This window comes from Strongylocentrotus purpuratus, unplaced genomic scaffold (genome assembly GCF_000002235.5).
Source record: "Strongylocentrotus purpuratus isolate Spur 01 unplaced genomic scaffold, Spur_5.0 spur5_scaffold_18, whole genome shotgun sequence".
Classification (NCBI taxonomy): domain Eukaryota; kingdom Metazoa; phylum Echinodermata; class Echinoidea; order Camarodonta; family Strongylocentrotidae; genus Strongylocentrotus; species Strongylocentrotus purpuratus.
The window spans coordinates 4,745,661-4,772,295 of NW_022145603.1; the positions used below are offsets into that span (position 1 = coordinate 4,745,661).

At 37.3% G+C, this 26,635-nt stretch overlaps 1 protein-coding gene across 2 annotated transcripts in view; it reads right to left on the reverse strand.

The window, feature by feature from the left end:
• Window positions 1–3,185: 3,185 nt before the first annotated feature.
• LOC586884 (importin-7) overlaps window positions 3,186–26,635 on the reverse strand; it is a 32,880-nt gene continuing 9,430 nt past the window's right edge. The window contains exons 6-25 of one of the 2 annotated variants that reach the window (XM_030989083.1): window positions 26,041–26,135; window positions 24,492–24,562; window positions 23,993–24,095; window positions 22,137–22,182; window positions 21,421–21,520; window positions 20,471–20,664; window positions 17,565–17,654; window positions 16,378–16,585; window positions 15,357–15,475; window positions 14,048–14,167; window positions 12,883–12,958; window positions 12,033–12,158; window positions 11,211–11,308; window positions 10,809–10,901; window positions 9,797–10,017; window positions 9,288–9,430; window positions 8,239–8,372; window positions 7,488–7,617; window positions 5,453–5,569; window positions 3,186–4,816 (exon numbers count right to left, since the gene is read on the reverse strand). In XM_030989083.1, the coding sequence (XP_030844943.1) occupies window positions 4,716–4,816; window positions 5,453–5,569; window positions 7,488–7,617; window positions 8,239–8,372; window positions 9,288–9,430; window positions 9,797–10,017; window positions 10,809–10,901; window positions 11,211–11,308; window positions 12,033–12,158; window positions 12,883–12,958; window positions 14,048–14,167; window positions 15,357–15,475; window positions 16,378–16,585; window positions 17,565–17,654; window positions 20,471–20,664; window positions 21,421–21,520; window positions 22,137–22,182; window positions 23,993–24,095; window positions 24,492–24,562; window positions 26,041–26,135 (2,385 nt within the window). In that variant the 3' untranslated portion in view covers window positions 3,186–4,715. The remainder of the gene's footprint in view (window positions 4,817–5,452; window positions 5,570–7,487; window positions 7,618–8,238; window positions 8,373–9,287; window positions 9,431–9,796; window positions 10,018–10,808; window positions 10,902–11,210; window positions 11,309–12,032; window positions 12,159–12,882; window positions 12,959–14,047; window positions 14,168–15,356; window positions 15,476–16,377; window positions 16,586–17,564; window positions 17,655–20,470; window positions 20,665–21,420; window positions 21,521–22,136; window positions 22,183–23,992; window positions 24,096–24,491; window positions 24,563–26,040; window positions 26,136–26,635) is intronic. The other variant, XM_030989084.1, reaches the window with a different exon arrangement.

Genomic DNA, 26,635 nt, shown 5'->3' on the forward strand with positions numbered 1-26,635 from the left:
CATTTCTAAATATTACGTACTAAGGTCATTGAAATTGCTTTAAGTTGATTTTTTTTTAAAGGTAGTTGCCATCGTGTTATAACAAAAAAGATAGATTAGACAAGCATATTTTCAAAGTGACTAATTTTATTTCACAATATAAAAATTTCGGTCATGCCGTCTTTGACAGTATTCATAATTTTTCTTCATCAACATTGAAAATTTATAACAAAAGAAATACATGTCCCAAAAACTTCATCCTTGTCATTCGTAAACCGTTGAAAAAACATGTTCAAGTTGATGTCTTTTTTACTTCATCCTCAAAAATTCTCTTCGATGATAAAACTTTCAAAGATCAAATTGACAGTATATTTCATTCATGAACGTTATTTTGCATTTGTTTCCATAGCAATACGCAAACACTTTTATACAAAGTTTCTATACAAAGTTTATTTAATGAGGTGATAAGGTCTTAACTCATCAAGGACATTTTCAACATTATCTGATTTTGAATCTTAGAATAAATCATATCCTTAAGCTGAGGAAAGAGCAAACCTTTAATAACGATGTGCGCCAATTTCTGCTGCATTATAATAATTTTTTTCACAACAGAGATATTAAATAGGAAGATAAGTATTCAAATACCTCGACTGGCAACACTCCGAGGTCAATATCATCATTCTTATATGACAATGGGCAATGTCAAAACAATATGTTACATATTCCATTTACCCATCTAGGCGATAAATATCAAAGTGGCTAACATGAAGAGGGAAAGCTGATCAATTTAGCAACTAAAATAATTGTTATCCTTGATGGGTTAATAGGGACTTTTAGATTTGCACGACGACAACGTGGATTGCTACGATCGACGTCCTTTTAATGCACTGCCTTGAATGGACGTCACACATATCAGTCCACCCAAATCTAAAAGTCCCTAATAGCTAACACTTGACCTATACCTCATCGATTAGGCAAATATCATAAATAAGGGAAACATGGTCTCCATACTCTTAGATGATCACAGTACATATAAGTTGTCAATACAAGTTTGATAACCCGAGAATGTGTTATAAATGTAATTATGAAATACTAGATGTATATAATAGTTTCAAGTGAAATTAAGGTACACTGCATTGGGCTAATATCTACTAAATTACAAGTAATATTATATTGATTTAGGAAAATAATAAATTAAATCAAAAGTGAATAGAAATTCCTTATGAAAAGTGGATCAATGTATATGTTAATACTCTACAAGGCAGCTACATGAATGTTGCCTTCAACGTTTTGACCCCCAACTGCCCTCAATCATGTTAATCATTAAGATCATTATTGTTCTGCAGTATCTACATTAAAGAATTAAATGACATTTTTGACACAAAGGGGACACATTTGATCAGTATCAATATTTCAACAACCTTTGACCCAACTGAGAGTTAAAAAGGCGTTACAAATGGAAGAAGTTGATGATTTCCGTCTATGGGTACACAATATGAGAAACGATCATGAAACATTCAATGTTGAGTGTCCCATGTATAGGAATGAACTCCCTGCAGTCAATTAAACCTCCGTCTTAGAAAACCAGATATAAAATGTATCATCTTCCAATTAGGAGGTCTCTGAATTAGGACTCTGAATCCAAAGGTATTGATCCAAACCACAACATGGGCAATAATCATAGAGTGGTGAAGTGTGACGTCATCAAAAATCTATTTTAAGAATTTCTCAACTTTTTCTTCATTTTCCGAAAGAGCATGAAAAATAATGTCCGAAAGTCGAAAACCAATTGAATATGTTAAGTATTGGCTGAGATATGACCATCTGAATGAATAGATGTCCTATGGGAACTCAGTGTTATATGCTCTGGCTCCTAACGTCACAGCTTCGGTACTCTATTGCAAAAGGGTCAAATAGGGCATCAAATAATTACAGGGCCATATTACACAGTGGAAGTGCCTTTGTATATTTCAAGAAAAAAACGCAAATATCACCACTCCTCATTCACACACATACACTGCTCGGCAATCAAAACTTTTGCATGCCTGTCAACCTTTAAAACTAGAAGTAAGAATTTCTCCAGACTAAATTCTGAATATGGTGTTCTAGACAGATGTTTCGAAAATAATATCGCTAGTGACATTCGTTTGTCTCGCAATGTGGTCAATAAGGGATCTAAAAGATCACAACGATTCGTGCGCCACTGTAACACTTTGTCACTTGATAACAAATATTGTAAGCAAGCCTGTTTTATACTAGACAGATGTTTTTAGACAAATTGAGGAACCCAAGATTTAGAACTTTAGTTTGAATGATTGGCGGAAATGTACTTGGTGGGATTTGATCTGCCATCCATGGCATTGGTGGGGTTAAAGGTAAAAACCAGTTTTGGAAACGCCCCCCTCTCAAAAAATGAAATGTAAGCTCTAATTACCAATCATGTGAAAGAATATGTTTTTACTAATACGTGATCATACAAATTTTGCAGAGAACCTGCCTACTAATTGATATATTTGGTAAATTATTATATCTATTTGGACCTGATAGATAAAACGCATGTGTCGCGTAGTCCCATATACATCTTTCTGTGTACAGTGCTTGTAACTTTACCAAGACTGGGCCCAATTTCTTATAATTTTGATGATTCCAGAACCTTCAAGCTAGATGATCAACCATTTTTGATCGATTCCACAACGTTTCTTTCACAATGCGATCGCATGACCATACTAGTCTTTATCTTTAATCTCTGACTCACATCATTCAATTGCCTCATTTCAAGTTGAGGCTCGTTCAGATAGGGCGCGGTAGACCACCGCAAAAACAACCACACACTAAACAACGCTTTATCTGCAGTGCGAATGATAGGCATTTGCGTACAATAAGCGTTAAAGCGTTAAAGTTAACTTGCATCATCATAAAAAAGTAATGAGAATGGAGCGGTTTGCGGCGCATATTAGAATAAGGCTTTAGTGGTGTGTTTTGATATAAACAGTGCTAGCTCATTTATGGTTGTAGCAACATATCACGTTTTCTGATACCATGGTGTAGAGGAAGCGAAATTCAATTTAGTTTATAGAACCCATACTAGAGAGTTAAATAAGGGCATTACAATAATCATCATTATATATATTGAAACCCTGAAGGAAGGAAGACCATGAAAATAAGCAGGTACGGTAGACATTTTGACACGACATAGACATGGCTGGTTTAAAAATAGATACAATGAATGTTGTTTTAGGTTTTTATTGTTGGTGTTGGTCTTTTCCCCACTGTGCACTAAGTGCAGTACTAGTTCAGAAATAATGCCTTTGATGGTGGATGAGGCATTATAAGTCAAGAACTTTGTCCAGTGTTAACACAGTCTTTTCACCAGAATGTGAATATGATGCATGAACAAAGCTCTTAGGAACTTCTACTTCACCACAGCACACTCAATGTTCAAGAGTATCTATTTCCATTATACTCGATTAAAGACATTCCTCTTTTTTCTTCATTTTGCATACCTAAAGTGGGCACCTGACAGAAAGCTGTATAAAACGGATACAAGTTTTGTACACGACAGGTTTGTATGTAAGTCATGGTTGAGGAGGTGTTGGCAATCAAACAGAAAGCATTGTTCATGTTTTGGTAAAGTCTCGTAAATAGCAAAGCCACTTGGCCCATAAAGAGTTAATGAGCAATCAAAGGTTTTAGGTGTAAAATAGCCCTTGCATCAGGGTGCTGTGCATCAACCATACTTGTTTGTGAATTTCAAGAATGGACCAGATTCTTGGATGTTTCATGCCATAAAATAAATAAATGATACACGTCATAACACTAGTTTTTTTTTTGTTAATTCGCTGAAATTTCATGCAATGTAAAATGTTGTCATTAAAAATTCATGACAGTTTCATGCCACAAAAAAATTCTTGTTTCACAGTGTGTTCCCAAACCATTCACAAGCATTTCACAAAATTCAGTCAACCCGGCCCGGCATCTTTCAAATGATGGAAATAAAGAGAGACTGGTTCCAGAACCCTGTCTACCAATCTCATCTTCATTGAATATATAGTGAGGCCATAGAGACCTGAGCAAATTATATGACAACAATCTTCATCCATGTGATGCATCAAACACAAGCACTTGCCAGTTAGCCCATAGTGAGTTTTTCTATTTTCAACTAGAGATTAGGCAATGAAAACTGAGCGATGGATGAGCAAAGTAAATACAGGAATGAAGCTACTGTATATCGTGTTTTTACAAACTTTATACAACTGCACAATAATTAATCACATCAAATGTTAGCCAATGTTTCAATAATGCACTTCCTTTATCTCGTCATCATCCGTGTAGAAATACCTTGGTATGTGGAGACAAAAATGCTGAACCTATATATAGAGATCTGTCCTTACAAGCCACTGACCTTTGACCCCTGATTGACCTTGACTTTGACCGAAGGTCAACCCGAGTGTGACCTTTGTTCGAAAAATCAACCTGACAATATCAGACGTCATTTTTTAGCAATACTCCCGCATCGATGATGGCCCTTGACCCCCTAACCTGCTGCCTCCATGAAGTGCAAAGGCCATCGGGTCAACTTCATTTCCGACTGGCAAAGGTACAGATTAACAACCGTCGGGATATAAAAAGAGATGATAGTGAGACATCGATGGAGGCCAGCGCTGACACACGTATCATATAAAGAGTCTTTGGGATTTGACTAGGTGTACTGGTTAGTCTTGCAGTCAGTCAGCCACTCATGATCCAATGTTTCCCCCGCCACTGCCAAAGTTGAAAGATGCTGGTACGGTAGCGTTGGCAAACTTGTAACCTCCAGCCAGCTCAATCTTCTTAGATTCTGAAAAGAAATGAGAAGAACAGTATGTTAATCAATCAAGCATACATACAGCTCCTTGTTTACTGCGACATACCTTTCTTTCATCATTCTCATACTGAATATGCAGAGCTGCCAACCCCAACTGTACAAACATCCTATTCTTTTCCGCCAAAAAATCTTTTCATTCTTTTTGAGAATATTTTTCTCTTCGAGTATGTTTTAACTTAGTTTTCTATTGCATTTGTGATCAAATCAACATTTTAGGGCAGTTGTTTGACAGAGTCCGGGGAAAATGTAATGGTTGGCAGCTCTGATTTAGCCCTTGAAGATTCCTGTCCTGGGGGGTGTTTCACAAAGATTTTAAGTCAAACTTAATTTTAAGTTGGACTTAAACATTATGGAGAGCCATTTGTAGCCTTAACATAAAATATATTCAAAAGTGAAAACTCAAGTATTTTAGACTTATTATAAATTCCACATCAAGAACATGGAATCTCCTTGATAATAGAAAATATGAATGACTGAATCAACATTCTATGCCTTTTCAAATAAATTTTACAAAATATTTTCATAGATGCTAATGGCTTTCCATAATTGTTAAGTCCAACTTAGGATCTTTGTGAAACACCCCCCTGAAAATAATAACGAAGCTCTTACCTGCTGCTGCTTTCCTCTGGTCGGCTAAGATGACGACATCATTGAGCTCCTGCTGCTGCTCAGAGGTCAGCTGATTGGTGAGGGCGTTGTACCAAGTGTTATCATTCGCCTGGATACCTGTTAAAGACAAGTCACAAAAGATATACTTAATTTCTGCTATCAAACATATTCATTTTTTAAGTATTTTCAGCAGCAAAATACATCAATGTCCACTTAATTTCACCTACCAAATGTATTAATTTCTACTTAATTTCTTCTACCAATTAATTTCTACTTAATTTATACTACCAAATGCATTAATTTCTAACTAATTTCTATTTAATTTCTATTACCAAATGCATTAATTTCTACTTAATTTTTATTACCAAATGCATTAATTTCTACTTAATTTCTATTACCAAATGCATTAACCCTAAAAAGGCCGGGCTATTTGAGGTCTTAGTAGGGCCGGGGTGGGGGGCCATTATGGCCCCCCCCCCTTAAGATCTCGGCCGCGAAGCGGCCGATCGCCGCGAAAATTTGCACGCATGTCAAGTGAAGTGTATAGAATAATATGATAATTTCAATTTTTTGAAAAATTCACTCATTTGCATATTTATGGTAATTTATGCAAATAAAGTCATAAAAATTACATTTTTACCCATAAATCATATATTATTCATATTTAAGCATTCTTTTTCACTACATATATTCATTAGACCATTCTGAACAATAATATGACAAAAAATTTGGAAGAGCCAGCTTATTCTTTATGTTATCCCTTGTTTTGATAGTTTCTTATGTATTTCGTTGTTTTTTTAACTTATGTATTTCATTGTTTTTGTTGTTTTATTTCATTTCCTACAACAATTCAACTATTTTGACTCCCAGAACAACCACCTAAATTTGAAAAAAGACCCAATAACCCATGTTTGATCTGTTTTTAGGAAAAATGACTTTTACATATGTTTTGTACACAAATCACGAAAATGAGCGATTTTCGGGCTGACATGCAAAGACAAAAGGTCACGTGACCTTGTAACCATAGGTCCGATTTTCAAAAAAATTCTTCTAAAAGTTGCGCAAGACTCGAAAGAAAAAAGTCAACGAGTGGCGGGGCGCCATCCATATGCGTTCCCGAGCAATCGGAAAAATCATGGAGGGGGGGGGGGGGTTAAGGTGAATTATATTTGCATTGAGATGTACAATTTTCTTCTTCTACTTATATTAAAGACACAACTACTACTTCTAATTACAGTGATATACTTAATTGTATTAATTAATTATTATTTCATCATTGGTATAGATTAAGGGTTAGAGTAAGGTATAGTATTGGGTCCATTGTTCAGGTTCAGTGATTGGTCTGTGTAGGTAATGGACACCAAGCAGTTGACACAAGAGCATGTGTTGTAAAATTATCTCTCAACCGCATATCAATAACTCAGACTTCAATTTTTACAATGGACCAAACATTTGGAATAACCTCACAACTAATCTCAAGAATAGTAAGACCGTAAAACAGTTCAAATGATTAGTTAAACAACACCCCTTGAACTCATATAAATGATGAGTATTTTGTTCATATTTCCCATCTTTCCATCCTTATCATTTTTTTAATTTTTTTAATTTGATGTTATGTTTTTCCTGTAATGATTTTAGATATTTACTTACAATGTATAACATGTTATGTGTATACTTGTTAAGGGGTCATTTTTAATAAGCCAATTAGTGCTTTTCATGATCCCGCCACTATTATTCAAATGTATATGTTAGTGATTTGTAAATTGTTTTTAAAGTGGAAATAAATTGAATTGAATTGCATGATGGTCTTGAAGACGATGTATTCATCATCAGCTACAACCGAACAAAGTGCTTACAGTATTATTATTACCCTGGTCACTGGATTCATGATCATTCAGCACATTAGAGTGCGTATTCTCCACTCCCTTGGGAGCATTCAAACCAATACAATTTTTTGTCACAAGAGCATGTACATGTATTGTACAACCATAGCCCAAGCAAACGTTGGATAACCATAAATGCATGAGTGTCTTACCTTGCATGATGGTCTTGAAGACGACGTATTCATCATCAGCATCTTCATCGTCATCTAGGATAGTGTTGTATCCCTCTAAGGCGGTCTCTTCGTATACGTCATCATCATCATCATCGTTTCTATCAGCAGCCTGAAAATTATACAAATTTAATTGAAATGAATAGAACTTTTTTTCTTCTGCAACACATAAATTAAATCAGCGATACATAATATACAAAATTTATGAAACATTTCTTGAACGTGTACACAATATAATAATAGAAATGTTGACATTAAAACAAAAATGTAAATGATACATATTATGGAGAGTTATTCGTTAAGAAATCTGCAGAAGAAGCAAGCTCTTGCTAAAAAGTTTAACTATTATCGGCTGCAATGTCATGGTCCATCGCCCTCCCCCTTAACGTGTGTTCAAGTACAATTTTTTGGGACCACCGCAAGCTTTCAGACGTTAAAGATATGGAGTCTTATACATCTTTTGATATCACATTTATACAATTTTGACCTACAAGTATCGCACAGTGTCAATAATCATTACACTCTGCTAAGCCAAATGGATACTTCTAAGCAACAGTTTGAGATACAGATAGAAACTTGATAAGCTTTATATTCACAAGAAGATGCCCTCCCTATGTGCCAAGTTTCAGAATTTGCTGTCACACCTGGGGGCGGCATCCGCTCCTATCCAGCTGAAAGAGCACCAAAATAACCCAGCCACTTTAGGGAATAACATGGGAGTATGATCACTTACCGCTTTCTCTAATCTCTCCAGATATTCAGCTCCATCTTCATCGATCTCATCCTCATCACTCTCCAGTTCATCCTCCTCAAAGTCGCTATCATCCTCCTCCTCATCGGAATCTTCTTCCTCAGCGTTAGCCCGACCTAAAAAGATATACACACCAAGCAATGTCACATTATCTTTTACCACTTACAGATAGAGTCAAGTACTGGGGGTGTTTCACAAAGACTAAGATCAACTTTAAGTTGGACTTAAAGGGGCATGTTCCCCGTATTCCAGAGGGTGCTTAAAATATGTACGCGCTAGCTGAAGGCGCTATAGCTGCCTATTGACACCAACAGAATACGGCTCTTACGCAGATGGTATGTTCCGATAACTACACTGGGGGGAACGTGCACCTTTAATTATGGCAGGCCGTTCATGCCACTATTTTCTTTCATCATGTACTGGCATTGGTTTCTCAAGGGACGTACCAATCCTGGTCATAAATCTACAGAATTTACATATTTTGATAGTTTATCATTGAAGGAAAAGTGTTATTTGAAGATTATAATTGAGAGACCAATGGTGAGAGCAGCCAGTGGCATGAACAGCCTGCCATAGTTAAGTCCAACTTAAAGTTGATCTAAGTCTTTGTGAAACAATCCCCTGGTCATGCAATAGCATTGTGTAATCAATTGTTTTCAAGCAATTGAACGGTTTTCTAACATATTCAAATTTGATGCATACATTCAAACAAAGCTTGCCAGCCAATGATCAGCTAGATCAGATGAACTGAAATCTTAGATGTGGTCATTTAATGTATGGAACAAAATAGCTTGGACTGAGGAGGCGCGATAGCTCAGTCGGTAGAGCGGTGGTCTCGTAATCTGGTGACCCGGGTTCGAAACCAAGTCGATACGCTAGTGCCCTTTGGTAAGGCATTAATCCTCATTACCAGGTCCCTCGGAGAGGACCTAAAGCCATCAGTCCTCTGGTTGCTTACTTACAAGCATTTATGCTTTCTTAGCAGTCAGGTAAAATAACAACCACCACCACCACCACCAACCACCACTTACATTCATACGCTCTCTTGAGTCCCTTGAAGAGGAGAAGTAGTGATGGTAAGAACTCGTTAGCCAGCTCAGTCACAACGGGCGGTCTGTTTGGTAATGAGAGCAGCATACACATCCCTAGGACACACATCTTACGATCATGAAGCCTGCAAGAAAATGATATCATGATTTCATTAGCAATGCATTCAATCAGAAAGGTCTGTTTGGTAGATTAACAAGATAGAGAAAGAGAAAGAGAGAGAAAGAGAGAGAAAGAGAAGGAGAGAGAGAGAGAGAGAGAGAGAAAAAAAGAGACAGAGAGGGAGATAGAAGGAGCATCAGTGGCAGAGAGAATTATTAACAATATAATGAATCTAATTGCCCCACTGATGAAGTTTCCCATAAACTTACAAGATTTGAGCATTACTTAATGTCAAGTATTTTCAGATGGGCGAATCACAGTATAATAAACATCCACTACTGCTGGGTGAGATTTACAGCAGTGGCGTGGAAGGAGTTGGAAACAGACTCACCCTAAGAAACAATCTGTGTCTTTGAGCCATTGCTTGATGAACTGAACAGTGACAGCCTCATTAGTGTTGGGTATTGTGACTTTATCTAAGAGTTCTAGGAGTTTGAGAGGGTTGTAGTATAGAGCTGATATCACCACCTGAAGACACATCTGCCTCAGCTCCGTCGTCTTCACCTCCCTCGTTAGTCTCGCTAAGGCCAACTCCACAAAGAGGGGAACCACCTAGAGTAATAATAATAATAACTTTTACTTATATAGCGCTTTCCATAAGACATTTATATCAAAGCGCTTTACAATATTGATACAAGTAAAACTAAACAGAGTAATGACAAGAGAATAAATTTAAAGTGAAAATATCAAACATAAGATAACAAGGTATAAAGGTAACAATTTAAGAACTAGGTTGAATATGCATTTTCCATTAGGTAGGTTTTTAATTTTGATCTAAACAAAGCAATATCAGAGATGCAACAAATGGAGCCTGGGAGAGAATTCCACAAACGTGCAGCAGAGCATGAAAAGGACCTATCACCAAAGTATTTAGTCTTTGCTTTTTTAATGGTCAAGAGAGTTTGATTTGCAAAACGAAGGGGCCTATTGGGTGTGTATAAATGAATCAGTTCAGAAAGATATTTTGAGGCATGACCATGTAGAGACTTGAAAGTTAAAAGAAGAACTTTGAACTGGACGCAAAATTGAATGGGGAGCCAATGCAATTGTTTAAGGGTTGGTGTAATATGGTCATGTTTTTTTGGTGAGAGAAACTAGACGTGCTGCAGAGTAAAAGAGAGAGAGAGCTTGATGAGATACCAAATACAAGCTTGAATATATGTCGATTTAGAATTTGCTGAAATACAACCTACCAATAGAAACCAGAGGGCATATATATCCAGACATATCAGGTCACATGATCAGAATTTGTGTTTAATTCACAATACTACTGTTAGATTAATTTGTTCCCTTATTAATGATTCTTGTAAATGCATGTGGTAAAACCTGATCAGACAACTTACATCATCTATCTGTCCTTTGTATTGGATAAGAACGACTTCAAGAAGCTTGGCAGCGTGGCTTTGAGCGTCTTCATCTGTTTCTTCGGTTAACACCTGTAACAAATCAAAGTTTTAACATTATCTATCAATCAAATGAAACCAGAACCATTTACGACAGAATTGTTGAAGGGTAGTGAGCACATTTTTTTTTTTGATCCTCAAAAAAAATTTCAATTTGCACCCCCCCCCCCCTTGAGCGCCAGGGGGGGGGGGGGCCCAACCCCCGAAAAAGGTAAAAATCATGTGATTTTACATTATTTTTTTCTCAAGGGGGGGGGGGGGGGGGGCCAGGCCCCCCGGCCCCCCCCCCCCCTGGATCCGCCACTCCCCCCCCCCCCCAAGGATCTTGTTGAACCGACTCACCTTTTTACACATCTCATAGACGATCTGAAGATGTTTTGGTTGACTAACAAAGGCAGTAGGGTCGGTTGTGACGTAATTATGAAGAGCTGGCATCATTTCTAAAGAAAATAAACAGAGAAGATTGAAGTCAAGGGCGCGCTCTTCCTGTTCCTTCTCCGAACGAAAGTCAAATTTTCTAACCACAAAACACTGTCTTGTTAAACTATATCCAGGTGCATGCCCCACGGTTAACTCATCACTAGATTTCAAAAAAATTAGGTCAAGTCTAGCTTTCTTAGACTAAGGGTAAAATACTTAATACCTAAACATGTTAATGATTGCTGATTGTTTTGTCTGACTCATATGAAAACATGAATATACTTGAAATTAAACAACCAGGGGAACTGACGGCTCAAGTCCTCTCCGAGGGACTTAATAAAGGGGAATAATGCCTTTTTACAAAAGGGCAATAGCGCATTGACTTGGTTTCGAACCTTGGACCTCCCAGTTACGAGATCGCTGCTCTACCACTGAGCCATAGCTAAATCTAATGTGGTTAGATGAGCAAGTGTGCACTTGTAAAAATGACGCCTGGCTGAAATGCTCCCCAGGGAGTGGAGAATATGCATACATTGTGTGCAGGCAAGCCTGAATCCGATGACCGGGGTAATAATATATATGAAAGGTGCTTAGAGATATCGTCGATGTATTAAATGCTATATAAAAGCAGAATATTATTATTAAAGTGCATGAATACTTTATGAATATTTTATCTAAGCCCAACAAAGTAAGATATAATTGATGACTTGAGTATTGAGATGAAGAAGAAAGCGGATGTCTTACCGACAAAGAAATCAAATCCATCAGCAGCAAAGGTCTCAAAGAGATAGTAGAAGACTTCCCACAGGGGAGGGGATACGTGGGTACAGGTCATACTGAAGATCAATGAAAACACTTCTTCATAGAAATCTATAAGAGAAATAAGGAAACACAAATATTATGTACAATCAATAGCAATTAATTTGCAACCAATCAAAACCTCTACTGCTTCATAGAAATCTAAGGAGAAAAAAGGAAACACAAATATTATGCAATCAATAGCAATTCCTTTGCAACCAGTAAAACCTTTACTGCTTCATAGAAGTCTAGGACCCCGTTTACAGTGAGAAAATGGCCCGGTCTTTTTCCTCACTGTAAACAGGGTCTGGGAGAGATAAGCAACCACAAATATATTCATGCTATCTTGTATCATCATGTAGTAGCCAAGATTCATGCAAAGTATCAAAACAAAAAGGCATTGTGAACATTTAGCATACATGTGTGAACATGGCCTTAACCCGTTTGCAACATCGAGATTGTGAAGTTCGCTCTTCAAAGAGATAATCCAGCTTTCATCGAGGCCAGGAATACAACATTCACTGGCAGGGAAATGCACTTCACGAGGGACAAAACTTTTGCTAAATGTCTAGGATTTAAATCAAAGAAATGAAAATTTAATCTCCATGAACTATTCCTCAATAAACTTTGGTTGTCACAAAATGTAATAACACTATAATTATTCAGAAATATCTTAAAAAGTAGATTTCATTTTCCATGTGTTGTAGGAGATACCAAGGTCACATGGACATCACCATATCTTTTTGCCCCAACCCCATGGAATAACCCATGTGTTCTAGCTTTCTAATATACTCACGGTACTCACCTATTACATGGTTCCTCAATACAACACCAACAACCTGCAGAATCTTCTTCTCAAGCTCAAGAACAATCTGTCAATGGAAGAAAAAGGGAGAAACTATGTTTATATCTCTAACTAACGCCTGCCTTATTCAGAGCTGCCAACCTTATGTGACCAAAAAAAGGAACCATGATGGCAAAAAAAAGGAATTCATTAAAACGAAACTTACCACGCGCAACACACTTCCAATGCAAAAAAATGTCCATTCCTCATGCTGTTTTTTCCATACAAGCAGGTATTTTGGTATTATCGGCATTTCATTCTTTTTGAGAATATTTTTCAGTATGTTTTAAACTTGGTTTTCTATTAAATTTGTGATCAAATGAACATTTTAGGGCAGTTGTTTGACGTGCGGTATGTTAAAAAAAAAAAAAATTATGAAGAAAAGACGTACTACCGTAATTTGGAGGAAAAAATGGGAGTAATTCCGGCAAAAACGGAATGTTTGGCAGCTCTGCTTATTCCTGACAGGCATTAATTCCTTGAAATGCTAGAGCGCTGTTATTATCATTGTTATGTAGAGTTGCCATTGATCCTAGGCCAACTTTGGTCACAAATCTTGATAAAACTTGTTTTTCTAAGGCAAGATCGCTTTGTTTTCTTGTAGGAAATTTGACTTCTTGGATGTTTCAATGTATGTTCACTTTTGCCCATAAAGTTGGAATAAATATTTCTTACCTCTTTTCTCGATGAAAGGATGGATAAAATATGATTTATTCTTGACAAATAAAGTGCATATTATCTTCTCCAAGCTTTACAGACATAAGGATTGATCAATAAAGTTCTAAGTTCTGAGAAGATATTAACTTCATCTATCATGAATAAACATTATTGTCAAGATCAAGGGAGATGGGATCAATTATTCCAACAGTGTACTTACTCCAATTAGTAAATTCATGCAAAAAAGTGATATTTGATAATTTGCATCAAAATTTATTTTTTATCCACTTTGTATCAAAATTCACTTTATGGCATGAATTTACAAATATTTGTAGCATGCTTTGGAACTGAAAGCTTCTTCTGAATCCTGTATGCTCTGTACAAAGCATCAAACAATAATGCATCAGGACCTACAAGCAGATAAAAGCCTGGCCTCTCTGATAAATCCAAATCATCCTACCTCTTCTTTATCTTCTACCACATTGAGAATGGTCTCTATGGTGTTGAGGATACCCATAGCTGTGATGGCCTTGTCATCGGTTGCATCATCACTGTTTATCACGTTTGAAAAGGTATCAGCCTGAAAAGAAATAAGGGGGGAAAAATCAATGCAAGGTTATATACCGTATTTGCCGGCGATAAGGCCGCACCACCGCATAGGCCGCACCCCAACTTTGACATTTAAAGAGAAAAAACAAAAAACAAAAACAAAAAAACGGACAAAACAAAATAATCGTAATTTTCTCATAAAACACTAATTTTTTTTACAAACTGATACCAAATTCATCAATATTCTTATAATTTACCGGAAGTTTAGCTCAAAAAGTGATCGCGGGCAGATTTGGTGTCCGATATATACCCCGACCACAATGTACGTTGTAATGCAAAACTGCATGAAATGGAAAACAAAATGCCGACTTCGGATGGATGCTTTGTGGCAGCTCTGTTCAATGGTCCCTTCCTTTACTTTTGCCATGCATTGGCACGAACTTAGATCAAGATCTATTGGCAAATGTTGGTTTAGCAATTTATTTTCGTATTCATGTCAACAATGCAAGATAAAATTGTCGGTAAGATGTGTTGAAATGTCCTGTACCATAGTGGTATAGTTATTGAACCGTTCATAGTCCCATGTGTGCAAATTTGTGCTGGTTTTGACTTGATTTCATCTTTTTTTTTACTTTTTCGCCGTAAAGGCCGCACCCCGACTTTTTGATATTTTCTCTTCCAAAAATACTGCAGCCTTTATGCCGGCAAATACGGTACTCATATGATTAAGATTTATGATGTTAATTTTTTGTTGTTATGTGACATACTTATACAGTCAAACCTGCCTATAGCAACCGGCAAAAGGGAAACACAAAAAGTGGTATTTGTGGACAGGTGATCTTTGTAGACAGGTTCTTTTAGTACATGTTTCAATGAGAAACAAGTTGCAATGGAAACAAAAAATGTGGTCTTTGTAGACAGGTGGTCACTAAAGCAGGTTAGACTGTATCTCTGTCCCAAGGATGACGGCCCAAAGCATTTTGTATCCAGTGGAAAGGATGATATATAAAAATTGCCCAAGAAAATGTCTCAATTACAAAAAAAACTTTTATAATTTTATTAGACACATTCTTGACTGGGTATGTTGATTTCAGAGACATTGCATTTCATTCTATCATTGTAGCAATAAAAGAACAATATTGATGCCAATTTTAAGAAAAATATGTGATAAATTTAGCTCTAAAAATAAATCCTGTCCTAAAACGGAGATGGTGACTTACTAAGTGTGTTGTGATATCGACAGCTATAGGTATGATCTCATCTCCATACGTACAGATGAGCTTCTGCATCACGTTGGTCAGGTCATCATTCTCGGTTTCTCGGATCACGACGAGAAGAGCTACAGACAAAGATAAAACACAACAGCATCGTCAAGATTTGGATTTAGTAGATACAAGTCTGAGTTGTGAGAATGGTGAAAAACAAATGATGAGCTTTCTCATTTGTTTAATGCAACGTAGAACAAAGGTCACAACTCACAAGAAACGATTTACTCTTAGAACGCTCTCATATTTCATCCGTTTGGAGCCAGAAGGACGTCAACTCATACACTTAAACATAGATTTAACATTCTTCTGTCTCAGAAAAGAAATATGACAAGATTTAGTTTAAAGGGAGAATATCAATGAAAGCTTTGCTATGTCTCCTTGTGTCAAAGGGTTTTGATCCTAAACAAATATCCATAATTTTGATTTGGAGTCAAATTCAAGATAAATCGAACAATATATTTAGAGAACTGATATTTGATTGTATTAGCTTGGTACATCAGACTTGGTAAGCTAGATTGAGAATCAAACATGTTTGGATTCATGCAATCTTGTATCGTCATGTAGTAGCCAAGATACAAAGTCAAACGTGAGATAGCATACATATACTTTCTTAGCAGTCGGGTCAAAAACCAAACTCTATTTGGAACCAAGAGTAAACCACATTCCTGCCAAGGGGTCTGCTCTACTCACCTGAAAATAATTTGATTATTATTATTATCATTTATGACTATGCCTTGGTGTAAACCATACAGGGGATAGACCAACTGAGTAGTAGATGACCTGGGGCCCGGTTCACAAAGCCTTTTTTCAATGACAAATGACAAAAATCAGTGACAAATCTACTGATAACCAATCAGAAGCAAGGATTTCAGTAGCTTATAACAAAGACTGTCATTTGTCACTGATGACAAGTTTTGTGAAATGCCCCCCTGGTTGTAGACCAAACTGCTATAAATTGAAGTGAGCCACCTACCTTCTATCACTTCTTTGACGTGAGGTTGCATGAGTTCTTTCCCCTTGTCGTGGCTGGAGATGAGCATCTGAAGGGCGAAGGCAGACTCTACTCTGACCGGCATGTCACTGTCTCGGACCAGACACTGCCTGGTCAAGTCTAAGGCTTGGATCAGGTTAGGCTCTGACCGGTACTTGACCTCGCTGAAAGAATGCACCACCCAGTTCGCCTAGAACAATAAACAAAAGAAAACACAAAGATTACATGATGCATATGCATACCTGCCAACTTTTCACAGCAAATATTAGGAATCTCTCAAGGCAAAAATAGGAATACAATTATTACTTTTCACAAAAAAACATTCAGAAAAAGAGAGGAATCTAGGGTTCAAAACAATAGCTTGAAGGCCACAAAATTGGAATCATTCCTCCAAAATCTTCCTATCATTATGCTATGCATGTACACGAATATTGTATGTGAAATTACATCTCAAACACTGGTCAAGATTAGCCTCTGTAACGAAATTGATTTTGCTTAAAGAAAGCGACACAGTTAGCCTAGAATAATGGGGGGGGGGGGAGACCCAAGAATATTGTATAGTGCATACAATACCAAATTTATTCTTATTATATTATACATGAATTAAAATATAAAATAATATACATTGTGTTTTCAGGGGTAATCCTGATATAAAGTTAGCTCTTCATAGAATTTGATACCACTGGAAAAATCTATCACTCACTTTTGGATCAACAACGAAAACAAGACGTGGATTTGTTTTTAAAAGTGTCCAGCTGCAAAAACGGACCATTGCTCAACATTCAAACAAGGTCCAAAGGTCAAAAGAGAATTCTCATATAGTTTTCTACATAGCTTCTGCAAAAGCAATGAGGTCTTTGTAAAACGATAACACTTGCATAATTAAGTAAAGGAGGACTTAACTTTTTAAACTTTTCAACTTGTTATCTCTGTACCAGTATTAAAATGAAATTCAACATACAGTCAAACCTGCTTTAGTGACCGCCTGTCTACAAAGACCACCTGTCTACAAAGGCCACATTTGTTGTATCCCTTGGAAATGGTTTCTCATTGAATCATGAACTAAAGGAACCTGTCTACAAAGACCACCTGTCAAAGGCTACTTTTTGTGTTTCCCTTGGCTGGTCGCTATAGACAGGTTTGACTGTATATGTATTAAAATATCTTACCCTTGCTCTCATGTAGCCATGTGGACTCTGGAATTCTGGGAAGATGTGAGAAACCAACATCTGTTCCATCTGATCCTTGTAGATCTTTTTCTATAAAAATACAAAATGAGAAAACATCAATAAAAATAATAATAATAATGGTTCTTGTAAAGCACGGGTGGCCAACCTGCGGCCCGTGGGCCACATGCGGCCCGCGAGCTCTTCTTGTGCGGCCCGCGGAGCATTGAAAAAGTAATTATAAAAATACTTAATGAATGAAATGCAACCCGCATAACAGCGATGAAATAGAGTAAAACATTTACACACAGCTATCTCTATTTCCATAATTTGTTTTCATCATTCAAAACATATTGATTCGTTACGTGGCTAATACAAAACTCCTCAAATTCCCTCTCATTACATTACATTAACGACATTAACATCACTCGCCGTGTCAATTTCAGTTTGTTATTTCCACATGCAGTAACCTTTGTACATATACAAATAATAACAATAATAATAATCTTTTAAAATCCACTCCAAATTTTATTAAGTTAAACCGAAAATGGAAATTCTTTTTGCCCAATCGATCGTGAATCAAGAAATATGTTTGAAATGCCATACTTGTCTTAAAACTTACAACCCTTTTCTCCCGCCGTATAATTTTTTCATTAATCTTAATCGTGGATAGTCCCCTTATATTCTTTCTGCTGTGTCATTGATTTTGTTTGAAATAACAACCAACATGGCATCGATTTCGAGACGTGCGAAGAAAAGGAAAGTTTCTGATGAAGACAGAAACTTTAAATCGGATTGATCTCTGAAGTATTTCTTCATAGAAGAGAAAGGTAAACAACTTTGCCTCATATTTTGTTAGCCAGAAATCACACTAAAAAAGTAAGCCTGATTTTGTTCGACTGATTTTGTTGTTTGCAAAATTGCAGGTGTGTGTGTGAGTGTGTGTGTGTGGGGGGGGGGGGATTTCAGATTTGGTTTTGACGGGGTGTGCAGCTGAAGCCTCGTAACCTCTACCCATTTTTAAGGGTTGCCTTGTTTTGGCAGATTTTTGTTGAAAGTAAAGCCCATTTTATAAAAATTTCGGGTGTTTGCATGGCTAAAACCCTGAATTTTTTTTAAATAAATTTTTTGAAAACACGGACCCATGTTTAGGATATTTCTGTTAAAAATGGGACCCAAGTTTAGGGATTCTTTTTGTAAAAAAGGTTACCCATTAGAGCGGCACACCCCGTATGTCTCAATATGTGATTAACCCCCCCCCCCCCCCCCCCCCGCCTGGCCTACGGCCCGCCAAGTTATGACAATCGTTAGATGTGGCCCGCGAGCTTTAAAAGGTTGGCCACCCGTGTTGTAAAGCGTTCATGTCAGTCAGATTCGACCCTCCTGGCGCTCCCGATTATTACCCCGGCTTTAGCACGGCTGCCATACGGCGCTCTAGCATTTCAAGGAATTAATTCCTACCAGGTACCCATTTACATCTACATCAAATGCATGAACATATTAAGGAAGAACAAACGGCTGAAAATAATGCATAAATCAAGACCACGATGGTATGAAATCTATGAGAATCATACACCTTCTGTTCTTGTGCTTGGCACATCAGACTTGGTAAGCTAGATTGAGAATCAAACATGTTTAGATTCATGCAATCTTGTATCATCATGTAGTAGCCAAGACACATTATCAAGATATTTATGATTGAAATTTCAAAAAACGTTTTCCACACAGGTTTTATAACACTACAGTCTATAGGGGGAAAAGAGTACGGTAAAACCGGTCACTCAAAGATATTTTACTTTTTTGAGTCACTTCACAATCATTTTGAAGCGCGACTTTTTAGGGGTTCAATATTATTTACACCATATCACAGACACTGTTAGCACGTAGGGTCATGCATCTCAGATTAAAGGTACTATGACCCATTTGCAGGCCAAAAAAATGAAAAAGTTAAATTCCAACTGCATTTGAAAGATAATACTAATTTAGAACTTCCCTAAAAAAGGTGGGGCTTGAGAATGTCTTCAAGTGGGAAAATAATGACTATTAGTTGTCAAATCGACTTTAGGGCTATAGAGCCCAAAAGTAATAGTCTTGATTTTCACACAATTGTACCGAATGGTCATACGTTTTATGCTGCGCAAAGATTCAATCAGTTTAATCTTGGCCATCACAAGAAGTGGGTTATTGATGTAGACAAATGCTAATGTACCCTTTACAACTCTTTTCATGTATGTTATTACCAAAGAAGAAAAAAGCCAGTCAGTCACTCAATAGTGCCTGACAGTGAAGTCTAGCAAGTAAACGGGTTTCCTTGCATAATTTGAATATGAGGACACTCATAACGTTTAAATTTCACAGATAGGACATACATGACATATTCATAATTCCTGTAAAGTTTTACAGAATTTGAGGTTGGCTGCAAAAGGGATATAGTACCTTTAAAAGAGAAGGTTGAGTTCTGGGAAGAGGTGAAAAATAATTTGTGAGCGTTATCATTGTTATTATGCAAGTATGGAAGAACATCAGATAAAACATGTTCCCTGAAAAGCATGGCTCTTCAAATGCCTTCATATTCTAAATATATGGCATGTAATATCGTAAAAATCGGGACGGATTTTTACGCCACTTGTTTGTGTAGTCCCATATACACCTTTCTGTGTACAGTGCTTGTAACTTTACCAAGACTTGGCCAAATTTCTTATCATTTTGATTGTTCCAGAACCTTGCAATACACACAAATACTTATATGCTAGATGATCAACCTTTTCTGATCGATTCCACACTGTTTCTTTCACGAGGTAATCACATGACCAGAACTCAACTTCATCTTTAGCATTGTTAAACGATGCCTTTTTAAAGGCACCACAATTTCAGTTGTCATAAGATTCGCGACATCGTTTTGACCATACCTTGAGGAGAATCTCTGCCAGCGTTCCGATCATATGCAGAGCGCCATCTTTCTTGCGGGGGTCTACGGTTGGTTCCGTGATGACTTGTAAACAGAAGCCCATCGTCTTAGAGAGAACCTCTTTCCTCTTACTAGCGCTGGAGTGAAGAACGGTTTGAGCAGCGGTCACCGGTGAGATGAAGTCCTCAAACACATCTGGATTCAAAGATAAGAAAAACTTACATTCTCATATCGATTTAAGTATGATTGTATCAAAGAGATTGTTAATGGTGGTTTCCGTTATCACGACCGTTAATAATATTACAACAGATGAAGGGCCGCATTGGTTTGAAATCTCTAACATTTCATTTCATTTCATTTCTTTTCTTTCCATTTCCATTTCCAACAAAAAATAAATGAAATACATGGGATTGCATTGTACATAGTAAAACAATGAAACTTAACAATATAATTGCAATTGTAATTGGTCCACAGTGTACAACAGGCATATAAAACAGGTTGGTCGTGGAGGTTGCTACTGAAAAGCTAGGCTTGTAGATTGCAGCCCCCTATAACTTATAGTTGCAAAAATAGTATATCAATAATAAGGGAATGCCCATCATATAGTATGCTTGGTACACCAGACTTGGTAAGCTAGATTGAGAATCAAACATATTTAGATTCATGCTAACTTGTATCATCATGTAGTACCCTAGCAACATTCATAAACCATTAAAGTTTACCAATCACCAAAACTCTTTTACAACGATTAAAATTAATCAATAAAACCAACAACAACCCTTGAACAGTACAGGACATATAATATGATGTCTCTCTTTCTGTTATCACTGCCGTTAGTTATCGTCGGATCAAAGAGATTTGTCATCAATGGATGGAATTAATGCCCTACGGACCACATAGCACAGAATCTCCATGTTACGTGTGATTGAGGTGTAAGGAGGGGTATTTTACCAAACTTGAGTCTGATGTATTCATAGGGGTCATCTCTCCAAAGCTCATCATCTTCATCAGTATAACACATCAATGGAAACAACACATCTTGGATCATCGTCTGGAAAAATAAAATGAATGAAAAATGTTACACCGATAGAAATCAACTTGAAAAACAAACAACTATGTCAGTGTGATATGGCTTTACAGCAGTTGTTTGTTCTTCCTTGTTCATTGTTTATTTTGGGCATCTACACCTATCTATCACTATAGAGATAAATACATGTCATACATTTGATCAAGGGGTTCAAAATAGCTACAAACCAACTTCCAGTTTATATTTTCATGAATTCCTGCTGTCAAAAGTTGCTCTGTGTATTTGGTCTTGGAATACAATCTTTACTCATTTCAATATTTTAAAGCATTTAGATTTGTGACCAATCTGGCAGCTATGGTTCAATTAACATATAATTTATATTTTACTCCGGGCCAAAAATGGTGCAGTTCTGTATAATTGAGAAAAAAATGTATTTGTTTACCCTTTTACAACTGAATTCTTGTTTTCCTCAAGTACAGAATTACCCCGCCCAGCAATCATTACAAATTATTCCAAGAAACAATCTTTTAAGAGATGATTGTCCATAAAGTTTTGTGAAACAGGACCCTGTTGCCCTTTAGGAGTCAGATAAAACAGTCAATCCAAACCAATTATAAATAAATAGAAGGTTGATACTTACATCGATATGAGGCTTGATGACCTTCCATGAAAGACCATGACTCACACTGTAGACAAACAGCAACAAAAAGAAGCGTTACACAATATCAATAAAACAATAAGTAATGTAAAACCAGAAACTAACATGCATGAAATGTATGCCAATTTCCTGAATGTTTCATAATCGCAAAAGTTCTATGCCACAAAATAACGAAATCAACACTGTCTTATGTATATTGTGTGAATGCTTTTAATAGACTTGCTGAAAAACAGCCTTATGGCTGATAGCAGATGTTTTAAAGCACCACTGCACTACTTATAGCTACTTGTGCCCTCTATATAGCAAACAATGCCTAATCGGTGACCATTGATCCCCCATGGTCCCCTTTTTCTTATGTTAATTGAGAGCTGATATGATGAGATAACAACCTGTCAGTGACCTTGCAGGGAGGTCTTATCCCTCTTGTTCAAACTAGTGCAGAGGGGCTTTAACCGTGGTTAAATAAATAGAACAAACAAACAAACACATTAGAAATTGCTTTTGCAATTTGTGAAACTTCTTTTTGAAAGTCACTTAAAATTACAATTTGGGAAAGTGACATGTCCTAAACGTTTCTGGTTTTACAGAAGTCTACCAAGTTTTTTATTATACTCATACAGGACAACACTGGAAAAGAAGGAGATAAAATTATGTTCCCGTTGGTGCAGGCATGACAACTGACTCTTAACTAGGCAGTTTGGTTCTTATCTTGCCATTATAGTAAACATCAACATGATGCAATTTATAATTCCTCTATGATGGCATAAGGAGTTGTGAGAAGAATAATAATAATAATAATAATAATACTGGGTTCTTGTATAGCGCTCATGTCTGTCATACGTGACACTTCTGGCGCTCCCAATTATTACCCTGGCTTTAGCACGGCTGCCATACAGCGCTCTAGCATTTCAAGGAATTAATTCCTGCCAGGTACCCATTTACATCACCTGGGTTGAGTGTGGCAAAAGTAGATCAATGTCTTGCCAAAGGACATTAGTGCAGCGGGACTCGAAACGCGGACCTTGTGATCGACAGTCCGGTGACATATCCACTCGACCACGACACCTCTACAATACTTGGTCAAGTCACTGTCACTCATTTGTATAAAGTGTTTCATCTCCTTTTTTTCTTATATTTGGCACATCAGACTTGGTAAGCTAGTTTGAGAATCAAACATGTTTAGATTCATGCTAACTTGTATCATCATGTAGTAGCCAAGATACAGGTAGAAACATTGTATAAGGGCCCGCACATAATAACATTTTAACAACTTTTCTAGTGAATCAGCTGTTCTCGGGTAAAGCTAATTTCCCAAACTGTGTGATCAACAGAAAGGCCTCTTCTGGAGATCAACTTAACCCATTTCCTACTGGAACCGGGTGGCTCCTGTATTAAGCCTATGTGAATGCAAGAATCCAATTCTCGCTACCCCAAATAGCGATTCTGCCGAGATCCGGGGAAAATCCTGAAAACGCGCATTGCATTATGGGATAGCTTTTCGACATTACAGCTTCCTGTGCAGGCGTTCGTGATCACAACCCTCTCTTTCACGGTAGAGTTTAACGGCCTTTTGTGCTAAAGTCACTAATTCTGCCCGAAGCTTTCCATTGCATATTATAATCTGTACAAATTACACTGATTGGCATCGATTTTAGCGTGCGTGAAAACTCTGCACAGCGAACACAGGCGCTAGCGCCAGCGGGATGGGACTCTATACCGGAAGTTGTAGTGACGACCCGAGAGAGTGAAAATTACCTCGTCTCGCGAATTTCGAGATTTTCGTACCTATTTAGGGTAGCGAGAATTGCCAACGTGTTAATATCAGTATATAAACTTACGCTGTATTGAGATAGTTGAGTGCTAGTTGCATGACACGAGGAGCTAAGTAGTTCTTCTGACGGTATTGTTCCAGTATGCGCAGTACATTGGTCAAGACACTCACTGTTAAATACAACAGAAAACAATCAAATTAAATGATTTGGAGAGCTAAAATGTATAGGCAATAGGTCGATCAAAAGACTTGTATTAGCTTGGCACATCAGACTTCGTAAGCTAGATTGAGAATCAAACATGTTTGGATTCATGCAATCTTGTATCTTCATGTAGCAGCCAAGATACAAAGTCAAATGTGAGATAGTCACTCTAAATTATAACTAAAACTGAAACATTTCTTGGTGTATTCATAGAGGAAAACTTACGCTGGGATTCTCATGTATGCACATACTTTCTTAGCCGTCAGGTCAAAACAAACCATCGACCTTAACAGCAAAACCAATATTTCACTCTATTTGGAACCAAGAGACGGCAAAATCCGCCAAGGGGAATGCTTTTACTCACCTGAAAATGATTTAAGATACCAGTCTGAAAACTTGACATACTCCTTGGTCACGTTGCCTGGACTGCCGTACCTACAGGGATGCAAACATACATTGGAGGAATCATAAATCATGTAAGTAAACTCTCTAGGAGACGCGATAGCTCAGTCGGTAGAGCAGTGGTCTCGTAATCTGGTGACCAGGGTTCGAAACCAAGGCAATGCGCTAGTGCCCTTTGGTTCAAATCCCGCTGGTTCCAAGATTTTTTCTGACTTGTTTTTCAATTACAGATCGATCAATCGATCTTATTTATTGGGTGTAAGCCACAAATATGTTTAAACTATTGAAATTTATCCCAGGAAGCATTACATTTATAATAGTGCCCTTTGGTAAGGCATTAATCCTCATTACCAGGTCCCTCAGAGAAGACTTAAGGCTGTCAGTCCTCTGGTTGCTTACTTACAAGCATTTATGCTTTCTTAGCAGTCGGGTAAAATAACCACCAGTAACCAATAGACCAGTCAAACGTGCCTTAGTGACCACCTTTCTACAAAGACCACATTTTTTGTTTTCTTTGAAACAGTTTCTCATTGCAACATGTACTAAGGGAACCCATCTACAAAGACCACTTTTTTGTTTCCCTTGGGCGGTCACTATAGACAGGTTTGACTATAGCATACTCAAATTGCATGCAAACTGTTTAAAGAAAGGTTGTGCTTCACAACCTTAAAGCTTGCCTGACATAGTTACAAGTAATGTATGTAGACTGGATTCCAAGTATTGTAGTTTAATAACGGGTTAATGCTATACCTCGTTACTAGGTTCCCAGGAAAGAAATGTCCATAAATTTGAATTTGTTAGTAAGCTGGTCTATTGAGAAAAGTTCAATATGTAGTGCATAAGAATAAGTGGAAACTGTGAGGTTTTAGAACCATCAAAATAAGAACCCATCAAATTATGAATATATTGACTCCATCTTAGTAGAAGTCACATGTATGCCCTATACATAGAATTGGACATGGGGTTACACAAACTTTTGGTTTGCTCGTCCCAAAAGTTTCAGCTATTCCTCGTCTTATTTTCAAGGGGATACGTTTTTCTATGATTTCCAAGGGACGAGTGTTTTCCACTTAACATAGCCTGTGTGTATGAAACAGGGGAGGGACATGTTAACACACAACACAGGCTGATGTACAGGTGTATGACATATATTACAACAGATAAAGGACCACATTGGTGTGAAATCTCTAAACACCATATGCATATCGTATGCTTGGTACATCAGACTTGGTAAGCTAGATTGAGAATCAAACATGTTTAGATTCATGCTAACTTGTATCATCATGTAGTAGCCAAGACACGTACACAGTATCTAAATAAATGCTTTAGAGTTTAGAGTTTGGAGAGATAGTTGCGCCACCAGAACTTACTTCTGATTAGTTAGTCATTTCTCCCAACAGAGAATGCATGTGGGACGGAACTATTCAGTGTTCCAATGATTTAGGCTATGAATGCATACATGTGTCACACCTATCCCTCCCAATACGCTATGGTTGAAAAGGGGTTCTTACCTTTCAAAGACCCTTGATAGAATATGAAGAGACCATTTCTTTGCTTTCCACCAGGGCAACTCTGGTCTGTCATCTATGTCAACCTCTAATGAACTCTGCAAATATATAACAAGCCAACGTTAGATGCTGCTTGTAAGTATCGGCTTGCATGGTGATGTAGATATACAGTAGGCCACTCCTGAGGACGGATAGTCAACCTGTTCGAAATGTCGAGCCACTCACGCCACCCATCCTCTCCAACCAGCGCTATAGTTCTCCTTAGAACTACAAGCTAAGAAATATAACCAACAGTCCTTTTCAGGACTACAAACCCTCAAGAAAGATTACCGAGAGTCCTTTTCAGGACTCCTCAATCCTCCCTCTCTCTCTCACATGGTGCACCCGCAAGCCTACTGTAAACCAACATTAATCTTTATCACTGTGTTGCAATTTTCTTGAATGTCTCCTAATCCACTTAATGGTAAGTTTTGTGCAATGTGGCCCAGTTAAAGGGAACCAAAACGTTCATACTAAGTTACTTTTATTGTAAAGTTTAAGATATTTGAAAAATATCAGTGAAAATTTGAACAAAATCGGGCAAGGAATAAGGAAGTTA